Below are 25,374 nucleotides of genomic sequence, written 5' to 3' on the forward strand. Positions count from 1 at the left end.
AGATTGTAGTATTACATTGGTAACCTGGAGTTCTCTATTTTGAGCATCAGAGAAGAATGAATTTTCTTTGTAAGTCATAGAGTCATTTACGGCATAGAAAGAGGCCATTCAGCCCATGAAGTCCATGCCGGCTCTCTGCGGAGCTATCTAGTCAGCCCCACTTCCCCGCTCGATCCCCATAGCTCTGCAAGTTTATTTCCCTCAAGTGCCCATCCAGTTTTCTTTTGAAATCATTGTCCCTTCAAAAGAAATCATTTTCTTTTGAAATCTTCCACAACCCTCGTGGGTGGCAAGTTCCAGGTCATTACCATTCGCTGTGTAAAAAAAGTTCTTACTCGCATTTCCCCCTGCATCGCTTGCGCTAAACCTTCAATCTGTATCTCCTCATCCTTGTGCCATCAGTTAATGAGAGTAATTTTTCCTTGTCTAACTTATCTAAGCCTGTCATAATCTTGAACACCTCTATCAAATCACCCCACAATCTCCTTTGCTCCAGGGAGAGCAACCTAACCTTGTAACTAAAATCCCCCATCGCTGGAACCATTCTGGTAAATATCTCTATCCCCTCTCAAGGACCCTCACATCCATCCTAAAGTGAAAGATTTACCTGCAGCTGGACTTAAATTGAAGAGATCCTGAAATGCAAATTATATGTGGTCTGTTGGAAGGAGGGAGCTCAACCACCCTTTAATAATTTATTGTGTTTTTATAAGAACATAAGGAATATGAGTAGGCTGTTCAGTTCTTCAAGCCTGCACTGCTATTCAAAAAGATCATGGCTGATGATCTACCTCAATTCCATCTTCCTGCTCTATCCCCATATCCCTTGATTCCCTTAGTGTCCAAAAATCTGTTGATCACTATCTTGAATATACTCAACGACTGAGCATCCTCAGCCATCTAGGGTAGAGAATTCCAAAGAACCCTTTGAGTAAATAATTTCTCCTTATCTCAGTCCTAAATGGCTGACCCCTTATTCTGAGACTATGGCACCTGGTTCCAGAGTCCTCAGCTAGGAGAAACATCCTCCCAGCATCTACCCTGTCAAGTCCCTTAGAATTTTATATGTTTCAATGAGATCACCTCTCATTCTTCTGAACACTAGGGAGTATAGGCCTAGTCTACTCAGTCTCTCCTGAAAGGACAATTCCTTCATCCCAGGAATTAGTCTACTGAGCCTTTGTTGCACTCTGTCTAAGGCAAGTATAATCTTCCTTGGGTAAGGAGACCAAAACTTACCCAAAGCTCTCTATATATACAGTAAGACTTCTTTACTCTTATACACCAATCCTTTTGTAATAAAGGCGAACATTTGCTTTCCTAATTGTTTGCTGTACCTGCATGTTAGCTTTCTGTGATTTGTGTACAAGGGCGCACGTCCCTCTGAATAGCAACACTTCCCAGTTTCTCTCCATTTAAAAAATAACATGCTTTTCTACATTTTCCAACTTCACATTTCTCCACGTTATAGTCCCATCTGTCTTGCTCATGCCCACTCACTTAACCTGTCTATATCTCTTTGCAGCTTCTTGGCATCCTCCACACAGTTTACCTTCCTACCTAGCTTTGTATCGTTTGCAAACTTGGATACATTAGACACAGTGTCCTCATCTAAGCTATTGATGCAGATTGTAAATTGGTGAGGCCCAAGCCTTGATCCTTGCAGTACCCACTGGTTATAGCCTGCCAACTTGAAAATGAGCTGTTAATTCCTACTCTATTAACCAATCCTCAGTCCATCCCTATCCCATGAGCCCTAATTTTGTATAATAACCTCTTGTGTGGCACCTTATCGAAGGTTTTTTGAAATCCAAATGCATGACTTCCACTAGTTGCCTCTTATCTACACTGCTGGTTACACCCTCAAAAAACTCAACAGATTTTTCAACCACAATTTCCCTTTCATAATTCTGCGTTGACTCTGCCCAATCATATTATGATTTTCTAAGTGCCTTTACCATGCATTTTCCCTACTAATATCAGGCTAACTGGCCTATAGTTCTGTGTTTTCTCCCTCATTTCTTGCATGTTGGGGTTATGTTTTTTGCTGTTATTGCATTAACTTGTTTCTATAGTGTACTTATATTTTATTTTGCACTGCGTTGCATGGATTCTATTTTGCATTGGATTTTGTGTTACATTTTCTACTATCTTGTACTGGACTTTACGCTGCTTTGTGTTCTACTTTGCAATAGTTTGAGTTTTTATGTTGTGCTGTGTTTGATTTTGCATTGTTATGTTGACTTTCATGCTTTGGGTTTTTTTAATGCAAATTTTTGTTGGGGTTTTTTGAACATAGTATTTAGTTTTATGCTGCTTTTGGGTTGAATGTTCTGTTGGGCTTTACCCTCATGCTTTGGATGTTACGCTGAATTGTACTGCGTTTTTATAGCATGTTGTGATGGGTTTTGCATTGTGAGGATTTTGACTTTTAGGCTGAGTTTTTATGCTAACTTGCTTTTTGTTTCATGTTGGGTTTTACATTGTGTTACCTTGCTTTGAGGTTTTGTGTTCTGCTACTTTGGGTTTTACTTTGCATTGTTTTCAGTTTTTATGCCCTGTTATGTTGGATTTATGTTCCTTTTTCTTCTTATGATGCGCTGCATTTATTATGGTGCATTGGGTTGTTTTGATATTTTGTATTGATTTTCATGTTGACTTCCTTTTGCATATTTTCCAGACGGGTTTAGAATTTGTTAAAGTGGAGGTTGTTATCTAGTGCTTTTCCAGTGTCGTTTTTCAGTTAATTGTATTTGCACTTTTTAAACATGTGGGAAGTCTTCATCTGGCAGTTTGTGAGCAAAGTCAGTAAATAATATGGCTTGATGCCATAACCTTGTCCTATTCAGAAATCTGCAATTTAAAAAAAATCATCCATGGGATGTGGGTGTCACTGGCAAGGTCAGCATTTACTGCCCATCCCCAATTGGCTGCCAACTTAAAACCACTGCAGTTTGTGTGTTGGTACTCCCATGTTGCTTTTAGGGAGGGAGTTTCAGGATTTTCACCCAGTGACACTGAAGGAATGGCGATATATTTCCAAGTCAGGATGGTGTGTGATTTGGAGGGGAACTTGCAGGTGGTGGTGTTCCCTTGCGCCTGCTGCCCATTGTTTTTCTAGGCGGTACAGGTTGTGGGTTTGGAAGATGCTGTCAAAGAATGTTCAGCAGAACTCAATTTGGTAAAGAACTTTTCCCATTAGGTAATATTTTGTGTTTATAGGAAAACTGAGCTTGTTGGTGTGTGTGGTGCCCACAGGCTGAGGTGGTAAGTTGCCAATTCAGATGTTAATGTAGATAGGTTTGAAATAAGAATGAGTTGATTTCCCCCCTCTGAATCAGGATGTTGTCCGAGGATCACTGGATTCGCTCAACATAGTTAGTAAAATGCGCAGAGAAGTGTGGTTTATTTATTTAGAGATACAGCACTGAAACAGACCCTTCGGCCCACCGAGTCTGTGCCAACCAACAACCACCCATTTATACTAACCCTACAGTAATCCCATATTCCCTACTACCTACCTACACTAGGGACAATTTACAACGGCCAATTTACCTATCAGCTGCAAGTCTTTGGCTGTGGGAGGAAACCGGAGCATCCGGCGAAAACCCACGCAGACACAGGGCGAACTTGCAAACTCCGCACAGGCAGTACCCAGAATCGAACCCGGGTCCCTGGAGCTGTGAGGCTGCGGTGCTAACCACTGTGCCGCATTATATGCTTAGCACAGACGGCAGTAAGTGTTACTTTCGGAGAGAGTTCTCACATTTATCTCAGGGGATTGAAATTCAGAAGTGAGGATGTAATGCTTTCTGACATCACCCTTGAATGGCCTCGCTCTCATTTTAAGGTTATGCCCCTGTGTTCTGGACTCTCCCACAAGAGGAAATGATTTTTCTCTAATCTACCCTATCCAATCCTTTAATCATCTTAAACACTTCAATTAGATCACCCATAATCTTCCATACTCAGGAGAATGCAAGCCTAGTCTATGCAAACTATCCTTATAATTTAACCCTTTAGCCCTGGTATCATTCTGGTAAATCTATGCTGCACCCCTTCCAAGATCACTATATCTTTCCTGAGGTGTGGTGCCCAGAATTGAATGCAGTACTGCAGATGGGATCTAACCAGAACTCTGTATAGCTGTAACATAACTTCCATCCCTTTGTAATCCAGCCCTCTTGAGATAATGGTTAACTGTGCATTAACCTTTTTAATTATTTGTGTACCTGTCCAATAGCTTTTTATTTCTGCAGTTGGACCCTTAAACCTCTGTGCTCCTCCTCAGTTTCTAGCTTCTCTCCATTTAGAAAATAGTCTGATCTATCTTTTTTGTGTCTAAAGTGTCTAAAATCTCTCAATTTCCCACATTGAACGCCAAATGCCATATTTTGCCAATTCTTCAAATTTCTACACAAGGGTTGCCCAACCTTTTCGCGTGGGGGATCTGCATTACAATCTTTGTCATACATGGGGGACTGATGAGACAATTTTGGAAAGATAAACGCATTAAAAATTTATCTTGTTGTTAATCATAACAAATGTGCATTTTTGTGAAGAAGCTTTAAATGAGAAGATTAATTTATTGCCTTACTTTCTCTTCACTGTGTTGGACACTGATTTAATGAGATGCCTGGCATTTTTTTGCTTGCGCAAATAGTCAGTGTTTACCCACACACTTGTAGCAATGCGGAGTATTCCCGATAGATGTCCATCTGTCAAGAGTGATCTTGATCACTCTCTCTCCCTCCCTCTCTCTCTGACTCTCTCTCCCTCTCTCTCCCTGTGTTCCCCCCTCTCGGTTACCCTCGCACACCCCCTCGGTGTTGTAACCACCCCCCCCCCGCCCCACGGTCATTTGAAAACAATCAGGAGTAGCAACCTGGCTGATATCCACCACAATCTGTGGCCACCTGTCATGTCAATAATTGCTACCCTATTTAAGATCAGCTTATTCATCTTAGACTGAAAGTCGAATCTATGATTTTCTGTTTCTTTTATGACTAAAGGTAACGGACCATTGGAGAGCTGAATGTTGATCCGCAACTCATTTTGATTGTTCTTTACCCTGTTTTCCTCAAACTCTCCTGGAGTCATTCAGATCCCATCTGGTTCACTAATGTCCTTTAGGGAAGGAAATCTGCCTTCCTTACCTGGTCTGGCCTACATGTGACTCCAGACCCACAGCAATGTGGTTGACTCTTAACTGTCCTCTGAAATGGCTGAGCAAACCACTCCGTTGTCAAGGGCAATTAGGGATGAGCAACAAATACTGGCCTTGCCAGCGACTCTCACATCCCATGAAAGAATTAGAAAAAATAGATCTTTAATTCCAATAGGGGAGCAATAAGGCTAGGCTTCTTGTCTTCCCTGCTAAATCATAATATTGTGTCATGGCAGTGTGGGTTTCCTCCATCCACCAAGACCAGAAGCCATGTTTAGCATTTTATTGCTTCCCCAAGCAGAATTTTCTGTATTTAAAAGTGTGACCTCTGTTCTCTTTCTTCCCCCATCCCCAACCCAATCCCAGAAAAAAAGTCTTTTGAGAATGAATTGGTATATAAATGTAACCTGAAATCAGAGAATGAATCTCTTACTAATCATCTGTTGCATTTCTGAAAAAGGCTTAGAGTTTTAAAGTCTTGTGAGGGATTGCCTAATCGGAGGGTTTATGCCATTTTTTAAATTACTTCAGTTTTCTGAAATTTCCCTTGTCCACCTGAATGAGAAATGCTATGAGAGAGAATTCTACACCAAGAATTCTTTACCCTGAGAGGAGTTTCTTGCTTCAAGGGAGAATGCAGGTGAGGGCACTCTGCTGTCAATCACTGAGCATTGATTATTCATTAAATAGCAACTGAGATCCAGTCTGTTGTCATGGCTGCCTATGCTTGTTTAAAAGAATCCCACACTACAAAAGTGAGCTACATTAAATATCCTTCTCTGTGGGGTTTACTGCTATCTCTAGGATATAATTTAAAGGTGTGTTTCAGTAGTCACAGACACAGCACCTGTGTGGTGGTGCTGAATTCTTGTCTTTCAGATAATTAGTGTAGTTTTTCATTTGCATATCCTGATTTTCAATTGTTCGATGTTTATCTATCTGATCTCACTAGTTTTACTCCAAGGTTTCCTCCATAGTTTTGGTATGCTTTGATTGCTTCTCATTGATATATGTGTCCCTCTTGCTGCAGACTCAAGCCAGGACGTGACGATGTTTGTAGTGTTGCTGAAAATAGTCTAACTTTTTACTTTTTACTCTACCTGTGAACGTGAGGTGCCAGTCTTTGATTGCATTGACCCTTTTGTTCTCCCATTTTGCACCAAAAATGCAGGAATAGGGTTAATAGTGCAATCCATTTAGCACAAGAGCACCAAACAAATGTTCAGAAATTGGCATGAATGATCACTGGATACCATGAATATTCTGTACGTGAAAGTGCTGTGTTATCTCATTTTCCACAATTCCACATCAACCTTATTTGAAATTCAGTGTTTAATGCGTGTACGTAAAAATGTATGGACTCCTTTATAAGCAATCATTGTGTCTTACAGCCAAAGGTTTGCATACTGTCTTATATTTATTTCCAATATGCTAGTGCAGCCTGATCTCAAACTCCTGGTGTCCTGAAAACATGAATTAATTGTGTGCATTGGGGAGGAGGTAGGACTTTACTGCAACTCACTTAAAAGAAAATGTACATACTAAAAAAAGAAAATGTACATACTAAAAATTCCTTTTCATAATTTTTCTTTATTTTGTAAAATTATATAATGTGATACAAAGATACAATACACTTAACTAGACAAAGAAGCAGTGAGTGGTTGAGCTATGTAAAGTGTGAATGCTACAAGTATGATTGAGACATTCTTGTCATGTCATCCTGGTTCTGTATACCTATGTTATCTGCTGACTGTTCTGGCAAAGCCATACATGGGGTATGAAGGAAATGACGCTTCATCTTTTTGTCTGTCTGTTTTCATAATGAGAACTGCGACGTAGCTTAGAAGGCACAAAGTAGTCAATAACTTTTCAGTACAATTTTGTATTGACCTATCCAGGAATCATCCAGTTTATTATCTTGTCGACAACTTTAACATCTTATTTGTTCATGATCAATATACCGTAAATTTTTAATAATCTGAACTTCCTCCAATATGGAGTAGCTGATGCCAGTTTACAATTGGACTTGGCCAATCTCTAGGCTTGGGCGAACAAGTGACAGGTAACGTGTGCAATACAAGTGCTAGACTATATCAAACAAGAAAGGGCCCACTATCTCCCTCTCACCTTCAAAGGCACCATCATTGCTGAAGTCCCCACCAATATCTTGGGAGGTTACCATTGACCAGAAGCTTAGCTGGACCAGCCATATCAACACCATGATGACCACAAGAGCAGGACAGAGGCTGGGTATTTTGCAACAAGTGGCTCGCCACCTGACCTCTTAAAGTACAACAGCCTGGATGAGTGCAGCTGCAACAACCCTCATGAAGCTCAGCACCATCCAACACAGAACTATGGTGCTCAAACACTGTATTTATTATCTACAGGATACACTGCAGTAACTCATCAAAGTTACTTTGACAACACCTCTCAACCCCTCACCATCTACCACCAAGAAGGACAAGAGCTTCACTATCATGGGAACACCATCACTTGCAAGTCGCACAGTATTCTGACTTGAACACCTATCATTCCTTCATTGTCGGTAGGTCAAAATCCTGGTATTCCTTAACACCATCATGGATTACCACAAGGACTGCACCAGTTCAATCCCACTATCATCCACAGGGCAGCTTGGACTGGGCACAAAATGTGGCTTCACCAGCAATGTCCCCTCTACTTTTGCTAGTTTTGTGCAGCCAGCTTGTTGCACTGCGCAATCCCCTTAAGGTTGCGCGCCTGCGTAGATTAGAGGGAACATTGCATGCCAGCGTCATCTGCATCCTGGGAGTGAACAAAATAATATAATCCGAGATAACCATCTCAAAATTGCTTCTGAGTACAGAAATAGTGCTGTAGAAATCATGTACAAGAGAAAAACATCTCTTTTTGAAATTGTTTCCCTTATCCTTATTGATTTATTTCCCTTTTTCTCCTGTCCCCTTCACTTCTAATTCTTGCTGGATCCAGTTCTACAGGTCTGTTCATGTACCTCATCCAGATGGCTATCCTTCCTAAATCAGCCTAGACAGTGAGTGTGGATAGGTTATTTTACTGTGGAGAGTATCGCAGCATAGCCTGATCCTGTTCTTGTTCAACGTTTGCGCACACAAGGTTTCCAAAAGGACTCCCTGAATAATGATAAGGAGCAGGGATCTTGGCTGATATTTTTGTTTTATTTTTCTCCTTGCTTTCTCCTCCCAAGAGTTCTGGGGTGCTCAAGCTAGTTGTAACCCGCTACCTGGCCCTGGAATTAACTATCTTGGCACAGGCTAGGCATTGAACCTGCAATTTTACAGCACAAGGTGCATTAAATAAACATTTCTTTAGGCTTGCTCAGATGCTTTGCACAGAAACATGATTTTTTTTCTCTCCCCATTTCTCATAGGTTCCTATCCCTCGCCAAAGGCTGGAGCCACATTAGTTGTGTACAAGGACCTCCTGGTGTTGTTTGGAGGCTGGACCAGGCCAAGTCCCTACCCTCTGCATCAACCAGAGAGGTTTTTTGATGAAATACATACCTACTCGCCCTCCAAAAACTGGTAAAGAGTTCGTTGTTTAATGTATTACTATATTTGTAAGACATTTTAAAGCTGAAACTTAATGAAAGAACTGCACTAAACATCCTTTGAAGAGAATGTAATTACTTTCCTGCTTCTAGTAATCAAGTGATTACAGCAAAGCCCTCTACCCTGCCTGACTAATTACAAGTTGGATCCACTGTGTGTGATGGCACTGCTACTTTTGACTTACTTGGCAAATTTCTTTTTCCTGTTTGTGCTTAAAAATGTTATAACAAAGGTGTTGAAGCACAATCTCAAACTGAGGCAACAGTAGAGTTAAACACAAGTTCATTGTATTTCCCTGAAGTAAAAATAGATTGTTACACAGCAATGCATCCGGGGAGTCTTTCTGGAGCCAAATGAATCAGTAATGGCATGTACAGAGGATCCCACCTGATTAGAAGAGTGAATGGTATTTTTTGTTATGTTACCGGATGATTTTATTTAAGCACACAAAAAGAAAATAAATTATAGAGTGAGGGAACCCAAGAAGTCATTTATAGAGAATGGGTGTCCATCAGGGAGTCATATGACTTTGTCACTGTTTGGCTTTCTTTTAGGAACTTTCATTTCTAGTGACCATGGACTGATCTTGGGGACCAAGGTACTTCTATTAATACCTCTTCACTAAGGAGGGGAAAATGAGATTTTAATCTGGCAGCAGATCAGCGTAATAAATTCACAACATATCTCACCAGCTAAGTGCTGCATTTTCAGTCAGTGGAGTGCTTCCTGAAATGTGCGGCTCTGGGTCCTATTCCGGGGAAATCAGCCACCTTCCAATTCCTCATTAAGTGGTCATTCTTCATGTGGCAGGCTGAGTGGTAAGTGTTACCAGATGGCGCTGTGAAGAGCACCTGAGCCCAAAACTGTTCAACCAACAATTTGCAGCAGGGTATATAGTAGTATTATTTATGAAACTCGAGCTGATTCTCTTCCTAGCCTAGGTGCACTGAGTACCACTGTAGCAGCCATGGTTGAAATCAACTGGAGAATTTTTTTTTTAATATCCCTTTGCTGTGGCTTTGGATTACGTTTGAACATGGGATTGGAATGTGAACATTTTCTTCTGTGTAATTATTGTCTTCTCTCTTTCTCTGAAGGTGGAACTGTATTGTAACAACTCATGGACCCCCTCCGATGGCTGGCCATTCATCCTCTGTAATAGGAGATAAAATGATTGTATTTGGAGGGTCGTTGGGCTCTCGACAGATGTATGTATATATCTCTTAAGTAATTTACTGGTGAAATAGGCAGAAACTGTTCAGGTTTTGCAATGAGATTCTATATATAGGTTGTTCCACCCTTCAGATTGTGCCCGTCTCTCATTTTCTATTTATTTTGAAGCCTCCTATAAAGTGTGTTGTGTGCACACTGTCCCCTGGTTTATAAAGATAAGCAGATCTCTTGAGCTGACTCCCAGAGGTTCCCAAGAACTGCTTGACGTGATGCACCTGATTTTTGATCTCCTTCATTCTCGGTAGCAGCACGGAAGTTGTGAGATTGCTGTGTGAGGAATCACAAGTATAACCTGCGCCCTACAGCTGCAAATGATGCATTAGATCATCAATACATCAGCTGTCGAAAAGCTTTTCACATGCCAGGATTTCTGGTGTGCTTTTAAAAGTTATTTTGTGCTGGGAGATCTGTGTAGGGAGTGGATATTTGAATGCAGCTTTAACCAGTGTATCTCCGTGTGACTGGCTGCCTTGTATCAGCTAGGAAATGTGGCAGTAGTCAGAATCATGGTTAAAGTTAAAAGGCCTGTGCTGCCTCTCAGTACCTTTCTTTTTGATCTGATTCAACCCTAATCCACACTCTGAATGCTTTGATGCATTCGCTTGAAGTTGTGCAATAAGTATGCAGATGCACTGTAGGTCACCCAAACATACATTCTGTCATCTTAAAGCTCAATGATCTTGTCACTCTGATTGTTGCATTACTCTTGATGCAATCCTTTTTTTGCTATGTCGAATCCCATTCTGTTGATAGTCTAATTCTGTTGTGATAGTTGCTTTGCACCAATATTACTTTATTTTTTCTTAGCTTCTTATTTGCCCTTGTATTCTTCCTTTCTTGATCTTTGCATTATCTATGTCCCTGCCTTTTGTATATTTTTATGATTATATAGTTGAGCATTTGAAGGCTTGTTGTTTATTTCTATCCTGACCTGTGCTGTTTTGACCCATTCAGGAGTAATGAGGTATGGATCTTGGATATGGAGCAATGGGCCTGGTCCAAACCGGCAACATCGGGTAGTATGCCCCATCCAAGGGGTGGGCAGTCCCAGGTGAGAGAGAGAGAGGCCTGATGATGACTTTGCTTCTTGTTCAGTTTGTGCTGCTTTTTTTTTGATGCATGAGGAATGTGCATTTGAGATGTGTTCATATTGGTGCCATTGTAAGCCAAGTTTTGGTGCAGTTAATTGGGGATGGATAGGGTTGCTGGAATATCAGAAGGCTGTCTGTGGTGAAATATTTACTTATCTGCAGAACTAATTCAACCTGGGTGTGGAATATTTAGGATTTGCCTTTTTTTCCCTGATATGAACTGCTGTCCTAGTTAACTTGTAAACTATTCCCTTGCCTTTTTAATGCAAACCAGAAAGTGCAGAAAATTTAAAGTATATATTTTTATAAATAAAAATCTGTGACATGAGATGACATTGTGAATTTACATTACACTGGATGGTAATTAAAAGCCTGCATTCAGATGGCTTTATTCAGTTGCTTGGTGTCGATGTAACAAGTTCTAAAATTACCTGACCATGACTGCATCTTTGCTTAGGAAAGGTTTTCTGTCTGTTCTTTGTGACTCTTAATTTCTTTAACTTGTTTCTTTTTACTATTATAGTCTTAAATTTTTCCTTCATATTAACTTTTCTTCTATTCTGACCTTTTCCCTATATTCATTTCACCTTCAGGCTCTTGTTTCTCTTGTTTTCTCACCTGTCGATGCTAATACAGGTGAAATCACTCCGGTATAGTATGTGCCACCTTGTCTCTGCTTAAAAAAAAAATTCTGGGTACAAATTGTCATAATTTTGAGGCATTACTGACGAGCAAATTGTCTGTGCTTTCTCCTCATTGCTGCCTGCTGCCCACCCCAATAAAGCAGGTATAGTTAAATGTATGAAGGTGTCAGCTTTGGCTCTACGGTAATGCTCTCACTTCTGAGCCAGAATGTCGTGGAGTCAAGTCTCCGTCTAGAGACATGAGCCCAAAATCTAAGCTAATACTGAAGGAGTGCCGCACTATCAGAGGCATTAAATCGAGGTCATGCATTCACTCTTAGGCGGATGTAAGAGATTCCATAGCACTATTTGAAGAGCAACGAAGTTCTCCCAGTGTCCTGGCCCATATTTAATCCCTCAACCATAATCAGTAAAACAATTTATTTGATCATTAACTCGTGGTATCTGTGGGGTCTTTCTGTGCACAATATTTTGCTGCTCTTTCTCCATTACAACAGTGACCATATTTCAAAAGGACCTAAATGGCGGTAAAGCACTTTAGGATGTCCTGGAGTTGTGAAAGGCAATATATAATTACAAACTCTTTCTTACTAGTTATATATGCTGAATACATCATTTCTGTGCTTTGATCTCTTTAAAGTAAGAGAATTTCAATACCTAGTGTACCATACTGGTTTGCAGTGTTAGTGTATGGTCATGCAGTAAACAGTTCTGCCTTTGATTTAAATGGGTCAGCTTGTGCACACAAAGGAGTGTGCCCTACATTTTAAATGTAGCTGTAAGGAGTATATAATTAATGTAACTTCTGTGAGGTAGTCACAGATGGACAATGAACTTAATTTAACAAAAAAATTTAACTTTTATTTAGATTATTATTGATCATGAAACTATCCTGATCCTGGGAGGCTGCGGAGGACCCAATGCAGTGAGTATCTGCATCACCTTTCTTTACTGGGGCATTTTCTCCCTACTTGTTGCTGTTGGAGTTTGGGCTAGTTAGGGGCGGCGCAGTGGTTAGCACCGCAGCCTCACAGCTCCAGGGACCCGGGTTCAATTCTGGGTACTGCCTGTGCGGAGTTTGCAAGTTCTCCCTGTGTCTGCGTGGGTTTCCTCCGGGTGCTCCGGTTTCCTCCCACATGCCAAAGACTTGCAGGTTGATAGGTTAATTGGCCATTATAAATTGCCCCTAGTATAGGTAGGTGGTAGGGAAATATATAGGGACAGGTGGGGATGTGGTAGGAATATGGGCTTAGTGTAGGATTAGTATAAATGGGTGGTTGATGGTCGGCACAGACTCGGTGGGCCGAAGGGCCTGTTTCAGTGCTGTATCTCTAAACTAAACTACAACTGATGCAGCAACTGAGATGAGGATTACAAAGATTGCTATGTAGTAATTAGGAAAAAAAGCCTTTAAGAACAATTACTTAATCCTCTTAAGAGTTTTAATTTTTCTGTATGTTTGGATAGTGAATTAGTAAATGAAGTAAGCAAATTCTGAATGGGTCAATAATGCACAGTTTCCATGGTTGTCAAAGAAGACTTATTCAGTTAAAAGTGAATCTGGAAAAAAAAATCCTGACATAGGGTTGTAAGAATGAAGAACACACTGCTCCAGATAGCCTTTGATGCACATTTGGTTGAATTATTTAAAAAGATAGGGTTTTGGCGAGAAGATAGCAAATTAGGATTTAAAAGATCAAGAGCTGCTACAGCTAACAAAAATGATGCGCAGGCTCTGTGGGCTGAATGCCTGTGCTTTGGCTAATATGTTAGTATTTTAACATTTTAAGACAAATCACTTAGACTATAACCACACTTAATCTCAAGTCATGTTACTAATTATAAATTTTACTTCAGTTTTGAGAGCAAAAATATTTAAACCATTTTTAAAAATTGCTTGAAAATAGTCAAAAATAAACACCAAAAATGATGGGGAGTGAAATGGAGGCAGTAACCCCAATAGTGATAAAAACATAAAGGATGATCAGATTTGTTACAGATCTAGTGGCTATAGTGTTATGCTGAAGTCAGTTTACAGTTCTGTGTTGCTGGCTTTTAATGCGTGATAGTATAAGTGCTCATTGATGGCACTAGAAGCAACCATTAGATGCATTTGATTTCAGATTCTATTGGGATTTGTAGGAACCTAGAGAATCTACAGATTTTGAACAAACTTCTTTAGTATTGTCCCCTAAATAAGATGTATACATAGAATTGATAATGTTCAACTTGTGCATTTGTAAGGGGTGTATCTAAGTAACATAGTGGAACTGCACCCTATTTAAAAAGCTACACTTCATTACTTTATGAATATAAACCTCTGTTTGGTTGTTGAACTCGGTAGACTGCTCCCAGCCATGATGGTTTGGTTTGAGGGTAGTATGTGCTGAATGTTAATTAATAGCCGATTTGTGTCCAAACTACTAAATGACCAAGTCAGCATGCTTTTTTCTGTATACATTAAAAGTTGTTGAATTGCTGTTCCAAAACAGCTGTTTAAGGATGCTTGGCTGCTACACATGAGCAGGACCCCATGGATATGGCAACAGCTAAAAGTGGAGAATGAGGAGCATGGGGCACCAGAGCTATGGTGTCATCCAGCCTGTAGGGTAAGACTTCACATTAAATTTTGTGTTTAACATGGAACTAGATGACTCAGCTGGTTAACCCCATGACTAACTGAGATTAGATTAAAAGATTTCTGGGTTTGATTTATGCCGAGTTAACTGAATTCATCTGGGCTTGATAGGTGGGTACAGTTGACTGCGATTCTGGGGTTAAAGAAGGGCAAATTAGCCAGGGTCTTTGTCTTTAATTACTATCCATTAATCCCTGCCAAAAGTACATATACCTCAGTGTCAAAGGTCAGGGTACAGTTTACAGTGGTGGTTGAAAAACCCAATAACACTCGCTGTCTAGGCTCTTGGGTAATGTACTGAAAAATGATTGGCATCTGTGGAGCGGTGCTCCAGCCAGAAGTCAGCACCTTCAGGAGAGGAGGTAAAAGTTAGTATATTTGAAATTTAAACAGAATCACAAGGATTAGTGACTGGATCACTTCTGGATTGTTTACAGTGCTTTGTGGCTCCTGGTATGAAACCAATTTTTATTATAGCCATTCACCCTCCTATCACGGTTGCTTTGCAGGAGATCACCCTTTGATTTATTCCTCATTGAGAGTGTATGAAAATCTTATCATGGCAAGAACCTTCCACATCTGGCAGTGGGGTGTCAGTCTCTGTATACACAAACCGATGCACCCTATCATTGAAATCAGAATTCCTCACCATGAATAACAATTATTCTGAATGCTTTTGGGTGAAAGGAGCTTCAGTCTACTCCAGAAGTTGGTCAATCAGTTGCATCTCATTATCCATGAAACCAGGATACTACTAAAACCACAGATCATTTTTTTCATTTTCTAAAAGTCGTTTGTTTCCTCTTGCATCATTCCTTTTTATACCCTTCTCCACAAGCCATAGAAATAAAGCAGTCCATAAACCTTGGTCCATGAGTTTGACTTTAAAGATAAAGACCTCACTTTTTGCCATTGTTGTACACTAGCACTGGAAGCAGCTTTTTATTAATTGTTCAGGCGTGTGGATGTTAAAACCTCATTTTGCTACATAGAACAAAGTCCATCATATTATTGTTACTTGTATACCATGGGACACTTACTATTGGAATGTCAACATTAGCAAATGTCTGATGAAAGTGTCCTGCGTTGCTGGTGCCACATGAGAAAAACCTTCAGGGTCATTCCAGATATGGATTCTTTCCAAACAACTCTTCTATTCTTGCAAAGCTTCCAAGTAGAACATTCCTCACACCTTCACTAATGTTCAGATATATCAGCAAAATTGACTAGCAGTTCACCAGATCTGATATCTCATCAAAACCTAAAAAATCTCTTGAGGTTTTGTCAGGTTAGAATCCTGTGATTATATAAAGGAAGTTGAAGCAGGAAGGAAATAAGATTATCTATGTTGTAAAATTTTCATTGTTTTTTTTGAAAATGTCACTTGCTACCAAGGTCCACACATGAACAATGACCACTGGAGGCTGCCAGCACCTGTGGAACCGTGTCCCAGAGGGGTGTTAGCCTCTACAAGAGAGTAGAGAAATCTGAGGAATGGGGACGCTAGAACACTTGAAGTTTGTAAAGCAGCAAATAGGATGTACCCAGGAATATTCAATAAGGGAGGGTTGACTAGAGGGTTTAGTGGTAGAATGAAGCATATTTCTCAATGGGAAGTATACCAGATCAATGCTGAGGCAAACTGTTCATAATTTATAGTATCTGTAATCATTATTGAATATATGCATTTACACAGTTTGTGCAAGTTTTAGCATATTTCAAGAAGGTGAACAATCAGAGGTGACAATCGGCTGGCAAATGATTTTATATTGAGCAATTCATATTTAGGCGAAAAGTAGAAAAGGTAATTACGTAGTTCACTAAACAGCACCCGAAAAGTAATTGTCACCCCATTATGCGTGATCCATAGAGTGTGAGGCTCAGCAGATTATACTTAGACTTTATACAGTTGCATCTGTTATTGCTGCAGAAGAGACCTCTTAAAGAGATTATAAATGAAATTCTTAAAACATGAAGTCCTGAGGCACCAGTTAAAGGTTCTGTATGCTAAATCGAAGGATGTGATTATAAGCTAAGGGAAATTTTGAGCTAACTATGCCAAAGGAAGTAAATACTCACAATTAGTATTAACTTACACCCATCACAGTGAACATGGACTCCTTTGAACTGATTGTCACACATGGATTCAGTTAAATAGACTGCCACCCAGCATAGCGACTGTAGACTTAATAGAGTAGACTGCCACCCAGCACCAGGCTGAAGAATTGCAGAATGACAGTGGTTGGGGGAAGGAGAGTAATCTTGGTGCTGGGTCAAGAAGGAGATGAAAATCTGAGGAAGCGGACTTTTTCCATCACCACAGTCTTGCCTAATCCCTCAGTTGAGGAAGACAGAGATAATTATATTCATGTAAAAAAAATTAAATGGAATTTATGTTTAACAGATTATCTTAAAATGTTGATGGTAATTGTGGACAAGGTTGACTAATCATCCTCATTTAAATTCTAGGTTGGACAGTGTGTGGTAGTGTTCAGCCAGGCACCCAGTGGTCGAGCCCCTCTCAGTCCCAGCTTGCATTCTCGTCCATCTCCTATCAGTGCCACACCACCAGCCCTTGGTGCAGAAATGAGAGAACATCGATCACAGTCCCCAGTACGGAGTACTGATGAAGTTCCTTGTGTAAATGGACGCTGGGGTACGTTGCGGCCACGGACGCATAGGCCAACAACATCTGGTTCTCGGGAAGGCAGCCTATCTCCAGCCAAAGGGGAAAGGTCACCAGTTTTAAATGGTGGGACATTATCTCCAGGGTCCTTAGCTGGCTCTTTGGACAGTCCAGTGCAGCCAGGATCCCCTGTCACATCAGCTGTGGTGGAGGGTTATGATCTTCGAGGTTCTATTGGAGGACATCCGCATGTCACTAGGCAAAGCGCACCAGTGGAACAGAAGGTAGATTCAGGATTAGATCAATATAGGTCTCAGGACTCTGTAAACTGGGACTCAAAAGCCTCTTCCAGCAGTAATCATGGAGAAGATGGGAATGGGACAAATCCAGGAACTGAGATTAATGTTGGGAATGCTCCAGAGCAAACAAATGGAATTCATACACCACCTCACATTGCAAGTGCTTCTCCAGGCCCAGTCTCACCAGGGGCACTCCGAAGGGGACTGGAGGCCGTGAAGGATTTCTTACCACAAAGTTCACCGTCTGTTTCAGCTAGCGCGAGTTCAGCTCCTTTATCTGTGTTGCCAGGAAATCACGGTCAAAGTTCAAACAGTACTGATGTACCACTACGCCCTGCACCTGCACCCGCACAGGCGGATGGACATACACTGCCACCAATTGCACGCCGGTTAGGCCACCACCCACCTCAGTCCCTAAATGTAGGGAAGCCCTTGTACCAGAGCATGAACTGCAAGCCAATGCAAATGTATGTGTTGGATATAAAGGATGCAAAAGAGAAGGGAAAAGTCAGTTGGAAAATTTTCAACTGCGGCTCTGTTGTAGGCCCACCAGAAACCAGTCTTCACACAGTGGTGCAAGGCCGGGGCGAATTGATCATTTTTGGGGGGCTGATGGACAAGAAACAGAATGTGAAGTACTATCCAAAAACCAATGCATTGTATTTTGTGCGAGCTAAGAGATAATGCACCACCTCAAGGTATTTCACATTACCTGTTGCACACCCATAAGCTGTGAATTCAAAAAACATTTATCTGTAAAACTACTCTGGAAATGGCTTAAAGTTTGCTTGTTAAAACACAAATTTTACTCCATTCCAGTGAGTTTGTTACATTCGGACTGATCTGTCTTAATTTGATTCTCGCTATGTTCTCAAAGCTTCTGCTGCCTTCAATACTGACTGGATAAGGAAATGGTGCGTGAATGTTTCCACCCATTGCAGTAACTCATGTGTGGTATGCTACAGGTTAGCAAACGTGCTTTAGCTAGGTGAGATCTTACTATAAACAAATGCAAGTGCATTGATAGTGGCACAACGGGTTTGCAGGAGTCTGCAATGCCTGGTTTGAAGTTGCAGCTTATCTATAGGAGCTAATGCCCACTTCAGTGAGATGGGTTATTTTTGCGATTCAGTAGTTTGATCGCAGCCTTCAATCTGCTCAGTAACTATTCTTATCAGATCAGCTGACTGACATCAACCAAACACTCCAAAAATTGCACATGCTGACTCCAAAGCCAGTTGAGTTGACACGTACGTTCTGGCCAGAGAAAGGTGCCGTATAGAGTTTAACCTTTTTCTTTACTGCAGTTTATAAACTAATTTATTTTTAAAGAGAAACAGTGCAGCTAATGTATTGAGAAAGAAAGAGAAGCGTAGGTGTGGACTGAATTGGTACTTGCCACAGTACTTATTCTACTGAGAGAGGGAGACATTGATACTGGGGCATACCTGTCCAAATGGGGAATAGGGTACTCTGCCCTCATTGTACTTGCCCAACCAGGGGAGGGAGCACTAAGCACTCATTGCATCTGTCCCATTGTAGAAGGGGACTCTAAGTTGTCAGTGTACTTGTCCTATAGTTGGTGGGGGCAAGGAACCAAGGAATTTGGTTTTGCTGAGTGCTGTCCTAAAGACTTGATGTAGAGATGCTTGAGAGATGTGAGCCCCATAACTGCCTCGTCGTTTGTCACCCAAATGGTAAAATAGGATGCAGTCAATCCAAAGGAAAAGAGGCCTTTTTTGTTGTTGAAGACAGGTAGTAATCAGTTGGATTGTATTGCAGAAACCTTGTGCTATATTAAAGCCTGCCTGTTGTTTGACTTGGAAATCTGACTCTCATTTCAGTCCAGCCACAATAGGAGCTGGTGTTATATTTATATTCTAATGGCTATGTCAGGGAGCTAGTTAATACAGCTGTCTTTGTTTAATTGAGAGCCTCACACATCCCAATGGCTTCAATGAGCTATTTTCAGTGACGAATGGAACTTGTTAGGAGACATTTGCAGGCTTTCCATTTATTTTCTGGAATTTTTGCTTTTGTAAAGCTGCGTTTTATTTTTCTGTCTCTCAATTAAGGCCATTTAAATGACACCATGCAATGCCCTTGTTCATCAGTTGTGTATGGATGTCCATTTGTGCCATAAGCAGTGTCCTGTTTTAATTAAAGATCAGAATGAAGATGTCAGGGGAAGTGGGTATTGAGCTGAAATCTGGCATTTGGGAAATTTTCCTGAACTATTTACCTTGTTTCACCATTATTTTTGTGCTGATGTTTCAGTCTTACACAGCCTCCAAGGGAGTATAATTTGCTGACATTTTGTTGCAAGCTACAGTTTCTGCCCGCATTGCCTTTGGGATTGCCCCAGTCTGTTGCACCAAGTAGAGGTGGTGAGCTCTGCAATTTCCTGCACACTGAGATCCCAGTTTCAAATATGGTTCCTTGGGTAGCTGCCATGGGAAGACTGCAAAAGGAAAAACAAAACCACAGGACAGAGTTAACCTACCTACCCTATAGTTTTAATAGTCTTTTCAATTACTTTTTGGATGCTAGGATAGCCTTGCCTCCTAATATATCTTTGCCCTCTTTCTCACTTGACAGTAAGAGGAGAGGTAGCAACATTGATTCCCAGCTCAGGCTATATCCCACACCAGTCAGGCTGTGATTTGAGCCCGTGGGGCACATGGAGCAGGAGTTGTGGTTAGTGCTAATGAAAGTGAGGCAGGTGTGAGCAGATCTCACAGTATTGAGTGTCAGTGCCCTAGAAAGTGCAACAATTTGTAGTGTACTATGCTGTTCTTGCACCATAAACTTCACTAATTGCTCAAACCTAACAAACTGCTGATCACAAAGGATGGATACATTTGACATGATTTAGTCCAAGTGCAGGAGAAAAGAAGAATTACATCTTTCAAAACCATATGGCAGTAAATACAGGCCATCAGATAAAGGATGTGCTTCAGTCTACAGAGGGCCAGTCACCCAAGATTGTAGCTTTCAAACTGGAACTCACGAGTTCATCTTGAATTTTGTTGGGCGGTTGAGTTTTTTATTTACTAATATGTATGCTTGTGGCCACATAAAGTTTATCTAGACTCCAGAAAATAGAGGACCTGTTTCTTCCAGCCCTGTGCACGCACACAATAGAAATGGATGTACATGGCAGCTAATGGAGACAACAGTTCACATTTAAACCTGCTTTCTCAGCTGTCTGTGAATGTGGTGGTTTGGAGTCTGCTGCAACCAAATGTGTCCTTAATATGGTATAACATTTTATAGAATGTGACATAGTCTAGAGATCCAGGCTGATTTTTATGCTGTTTTGGTTTCTCTGCAGATACCAGATCCTTAAAAATGCAGCTCAGTAATTTAAAGTGTTGACAGTTGCCCCTAAAACCAGAGGATCATGTGCTGTCCCTGAGCATACTCGGAAGTCACTATGAAGAGAAGTGAGCTTAGTCACAGGGGTCTGAATGCTGTGATTTGCTGGAAGTTATTGGCTTCACTGAGTGTATGCAGTGGTGCACTGCTACCCAAGGCTACAAATGTGTTGAAGGCAGTTGGCTTTAAATTGCACAGATATGGTCCCTTTGCCAGACTTGCTGCTTTGATCTATTTTCTACAGGTTTTAGTTAATGTAAGGATGACTAAAATGCTGCTCAAATTTCGAATCAAGTAAATGTAGCTGATGAAAAACCTTTCACTTTTTCATGTGCTCCAGGTATATGACAAGACTGTTGGGTATGTGGGTACATATCTGGTGAATCCTTTTCATGCCTCGATTCATTGAATTCATGCTCTGGTTTGATGAGTTTGTGGTGCAGATGTATTTTGTATTTGTGATTTTTCTCCAAGTAAAACCACAGCTGTGGTGCTATTTATGTCGGCCTCTTTCCTAATCATACTATTGATTCAGAAAATCACAGTGATGTTAAATTCTATGCAATACTTTCATCCCCAAAACTTAGCTATTCAAATCTGGTTCCAGCTTATCCTTCCACTGATTCTCAAACTTTTTCTTTATTATACACCCTGTGTTATGCAGTCCCTGTGTCAGTTGTGTATCTGTCTTCCCAAGGGAGAAGATAAGCACAGTCTCTTTCTACGAGGTTGCTTCAAGATGATATGCCTGGTGATGGATGTTTTGAACCAGTAGACACTCTTTACCAGACTTGGTAATCTGATAACTAAAGCAACCAGATCCACAGTACTCCAGGGCATTGTTGATGATTGACCAGCCAATCTCATTAATGGGACCGAATGGGGTAGATCTTGGTTGGGGGTTGTGATTTTCCCACTGACAGGCAGAAAACCCTAATGGACAGGGTGGTCCTTGGGGATCTCACAGTACTCCATGTTTGTAAGTTGTGCACTTTTAGCTAGTTACACACCAGCAGGTATCCCTGTGTACACTTGAGGGACCTTAATTTTTTGCTCTGCCAACCTGTGCTTAAGTTCTCAGACAGTAAATGAAGTGTTTCTATGGGGAGAGTGTGTCCCTGCCATTTTGGACAAACACTGTACAGGTGTAGCCTGATTCAAAGACTTAAATATAGTGATGGGTTTCCCTATGTCACACTTGGCTGTGCAGTAGCTCTTTTGGTATCCTAAGTTACTGGTATGTCGCCTTTCCTCTTTGCATGTCCTGATCTGTCTGGATGGCTTGATATCAGTAGTGGTAAAAAGCACTTGGCCAATTGCCCAATTGTATTTGGAGACTACCTAAAATTTGGCTTTGGCTTCTTGCCTTTAGCTGCTAGTATTAGATCTGATGATTTCACATATTCAACTGTTGTGGAACTGGTCATTAATACAAACTTGTACAAACAATTTCAAACACAAAAGGGAGGGAAGTTGTGGCACTTGAAGCCTGTGAGCTCTTTGTTTAGTGACTATTTATAATCCCCTGCAAATGATTTGTCTATTGGTGTATTAAGCAGAGCAGTAAAGGGCTGGGTGGGTTTCTTTTTCCTCTGCCAATTTCTGTCAGGAAATATTTTCGCTGGGTAAGGGTTTATCTGTTTGTCAGCAATTTAAGTTTGCTTAACCACTTTTGGTGTGCTTTTGGCTTCACAACTTAGCTTAATATCATTTTTGCTGCAGTCTTTAATTTTTTCCCTTAATTTTGCGCTCATTAAGATGAAAGAATGGATCACTTTCCATATTGGTCATCTAGCTTGCAGGTCAGGTGCAGCACAGGTACCCTCTACATTGTCCATGACTCAGAAGAACACCCTCTGCTACATAAAGTTAATAGTTTTCCATTACCCAAATCAGGATCCCATGGCCTCACTGGTGTTTTCAACATATTTGTGATTGACCAATGCCCACTTGGACTGGCCAAATTTACTACTTATTGGACCTTTATAGCCAGCAGATATTGGGAGACTTATTCCATAAGACCCAGTCTTAAGGTTAAAGATCAGTGACTGACCCTGTGCACCACCCAATTCCTCTCTATATTTTTTCAAAATGTAAGGTTTACTCTCATAACAGATTTAGGAAAGGAAGCATTTAAATAGCACATTATAATGTCTCAGGATTTCCTGAAACACTTCATATTCCAATGCCATACTTTTGAAATTCAGTCACTTGTTATTTTGGCAAAGACAATTTGCACACAAAGTCCCATAATTTTGTAAATGAGTAAATCATCAGTTACTTTGTGGTGGTGGTTGAGGGATGAATGTTGGTCTGGACACTCAGAAAACTTCCTCCTCGTTGAATAGTGCTATGGAATCTTTAACACCTAAAAAGGCAGATCTGGCCTGGATATAATGCCTCATCTGAAAGTCAGCAACACTGATAGAGCAGGCTCCCTCAGTACCGCATTGATGGGTTAACCTAGATTATGGTATGCTGAAGACCTGATTAACTTGTTGTGACAAGTTTAGAATGTTCAATGTTAGGAGCTAGGACCAGCTGTATGTTTTAATTCTTGTTACCATTTGTGTGGTTCAGAGGAGTTTATGCAGTGTTAGAAATGATAAAGTTCAGAAAAGATTATTGGGAATTTAATTTCAAAATATTCCTCATTTTCTGTATTTACCTCTGGGCTTGTCAAGCAGCAGGGTGGTCTCTGATAGCAACATCTGTTATTTTTAACTCTTCTGTATGAACAGAGGGAATTTGTTATGCACTCGCACAGCCTCGGAGGATCTTGTGCTGGCAGTTGTCATTGCTCTCTGTCTCATAATTTTTTCCCTTGGAGTTGCAGCTGGCAGTTAAGTAGAGCAGGAATTCTGGACTTGCAGTGTGAAAACCACTGGTCTATTTTCCACGTGGAATGTTTGTGTAAGTATGAATTGTAAAATTAATTTGAAAGGAGAGAATCTGAGATTTCAGCAGAGCTGCTGGGCAAGTGAGCCAGAGCAGCTTTCCTAGAGCAACAGCCAGGTCATCAGGCACTGACACTCAAGGGGTCTGCTGCTAATGCTGCCACCTGTTGAAAGGTAAAGATACAAACATTTTGTGCAGCAGTGAAGAGTCTCACGTTTGATCTTTATAGCTACACTACAGCTGCAAATTGTTCTAGATCTCTCTGACTCTTTTTGTGTTTTCCTGGCTGTGTCCCTTATGTCTGGCTCCAAAGTAAGCATAATGATTAGCAGCTACATCCCTAATGCTGTCTAGCTTTCTCCAGTGGTTTGATTAGATAGCCGAAGCTGGGGCTGCAGATAGAATGGAGAATCCCTCCTCTTTCCCCCTACACCGCAGATTGGCAGGCACTAGAGCAATGCTTTGGTACAAACCTGACCGGTTTTATTTTTGCAAATTGGTGTTATTTAAAACATAATTGGCGTTCTGCATTCTTGTATTAAGATCCTAAATTTGAAATCTGAGTTCTTTCAGTGGAAGGAGAAAGTTGAAAAATTATCTGGACAAATTCTGACAACAGTTGATTTATTGCAAGAGCCAGTAGAATTTTGTGCTGAAATTACTGTTGTCTTGAATACAGATGATTGAATCAGCTTTGAGAAGCTGTACTTAAACCAGGTTTCTCCCCATCAGAATAACTTCTGTTTTTATCAGAAGCTTTCCTCTCCAATGCAGTGATGTGTGAAATCTGCACAGCGTTCCTACACAGATGCAACAGTAGCTTGTGTTATGGGCTGAGCAGGTGTGTTGCCTGAGTTCATGATTTAGAGTGCAATGGAGGTGTTTTGTAAAACTGAACCAACCTTTAATTAAAAAGACATTGTTTAAAGAAAGAATGGAATTGTTATTGCTGCCGAGTAGAGTACTGACCTGACTTGATGGTCGTAATACTATGTGCATCTGAGCCACAAAGCCAGGAAGATCCCAGGTTCAATTCCTGGTCTGTTCAGTATTAACTGATTTCAGCCAGATTAGCAAAAGAAGTACCAGCACTGGTCTAGAGGGGACAATCAACCACGGTTCTTGCTCCTGTTGCTATGCAGTGAGCTCTGATGAAACATGGAAGTTGTGCTACCCTTCATGATTAAATAGCCTACCAACACACACTACCTGGACTCGCATATATATTGAATGTATATGGTTAAGTTACTGGAGGATGCCTAGCCCGGCGAAGGTCATCACTGAGAAGTAGGTTGGGGGGGGGGGTGGGGGCGGTGAAAAAGCATCAAGATATTTAGCAGATGAATGTGTATCATGATTACCCACCTCAGATGATAGATCATGGCAACTGACCTGTTGATAATTAATGTTGGGTATTATCTTTCACCTCCCACAGCATGTATATCCACTTCAAGCTACTCCAGTTTTCCTCCAATTAATCACGTAATCTTTAGCTGCTTGTTGAAAGTTGAGTGGAATAGTAAATTGACTTTGGCCAACTTCTAGGGTATAAGGAGCTTGATGTCCTTTCATATTGAGGAAAGTTTGAGAAGCTGCCTCATATTGCATCAGTCAACAGATGACATATTGTACTTGGCAGAATACAATCATGATGGTTCCGAATGCCCATGGCTGAAGAAATGGAGCCTTTTCTCAGAAGGTCAGATTTTCCTTTTCTTGAGTTGATGCTTAGAGCAGCTTAGATTTTTCCAGAGGCTCAACTGCAGCCAAAGCATGATACAAGCGAATGATTTTGATCGTCTGATCTTAGATTTCTTCAGTTGCACCT

The 25,374-nt window shown here is 40.8% G+C and overlaps 1 protein-coding gene across 3 annotated transcripts in view; it reads left to right on the plus strand.

Moving 5' to 3' along the window:
- fbxo42 (F-box protein 42) overlaps positions 1-24,481 on the plus strand; it is a 38,139-nt gene extending 13,658 nt beyond the window's left edge. For all 3 annotated transcript variants that reach the window (XM_068017357.1, XM_068017359.1, XM_068017358.1), the window contains 6 exons: positions 8,559-8,712; positions 9,837-9,947; positions 10,927-11,023; positions 12,576-12,632; positions 14,200-14,316; positions 16,815-24,481. In XM_068017357.1, coding sequence (XP_067873458.1) covers positions 8,559-8,712; positions 9,837-9,947; positions 10,927-11,023; positions 12,576-12,632; positions 14,200-14,316; positions 16,815-17,954 — 1,676 coding nt within the window. In that variant the 3' untranslated portion in view covers positions 17,955-24,481. The remainder of the gene's footprint in view (positions 1-8,558; positions 8,713-9,836; positions 9,948-10,926; positions 11,024-12,575; positions 12,633-14,199; positions 14,317-16,814) is intronic.
- The last annotated feature ends 893 nt before the right edge of the window (positions 24,482-25,374 follow it).

Source organism: Heterodontus francisci, chromosome 37, assembly GCF_036365525.1.
Source record: "Heterodontus francisci isolate sHetFra1 chromosome 37, sHetFra1.hap1, whole genome shotgun sequence".
Lineage (NCBI taxonomy): Eukaryota > Metazoa > Chordata > Chondrichthyes > Heterodontiformes > Heterodontidae > Heterodontus > Heterodontus francisci.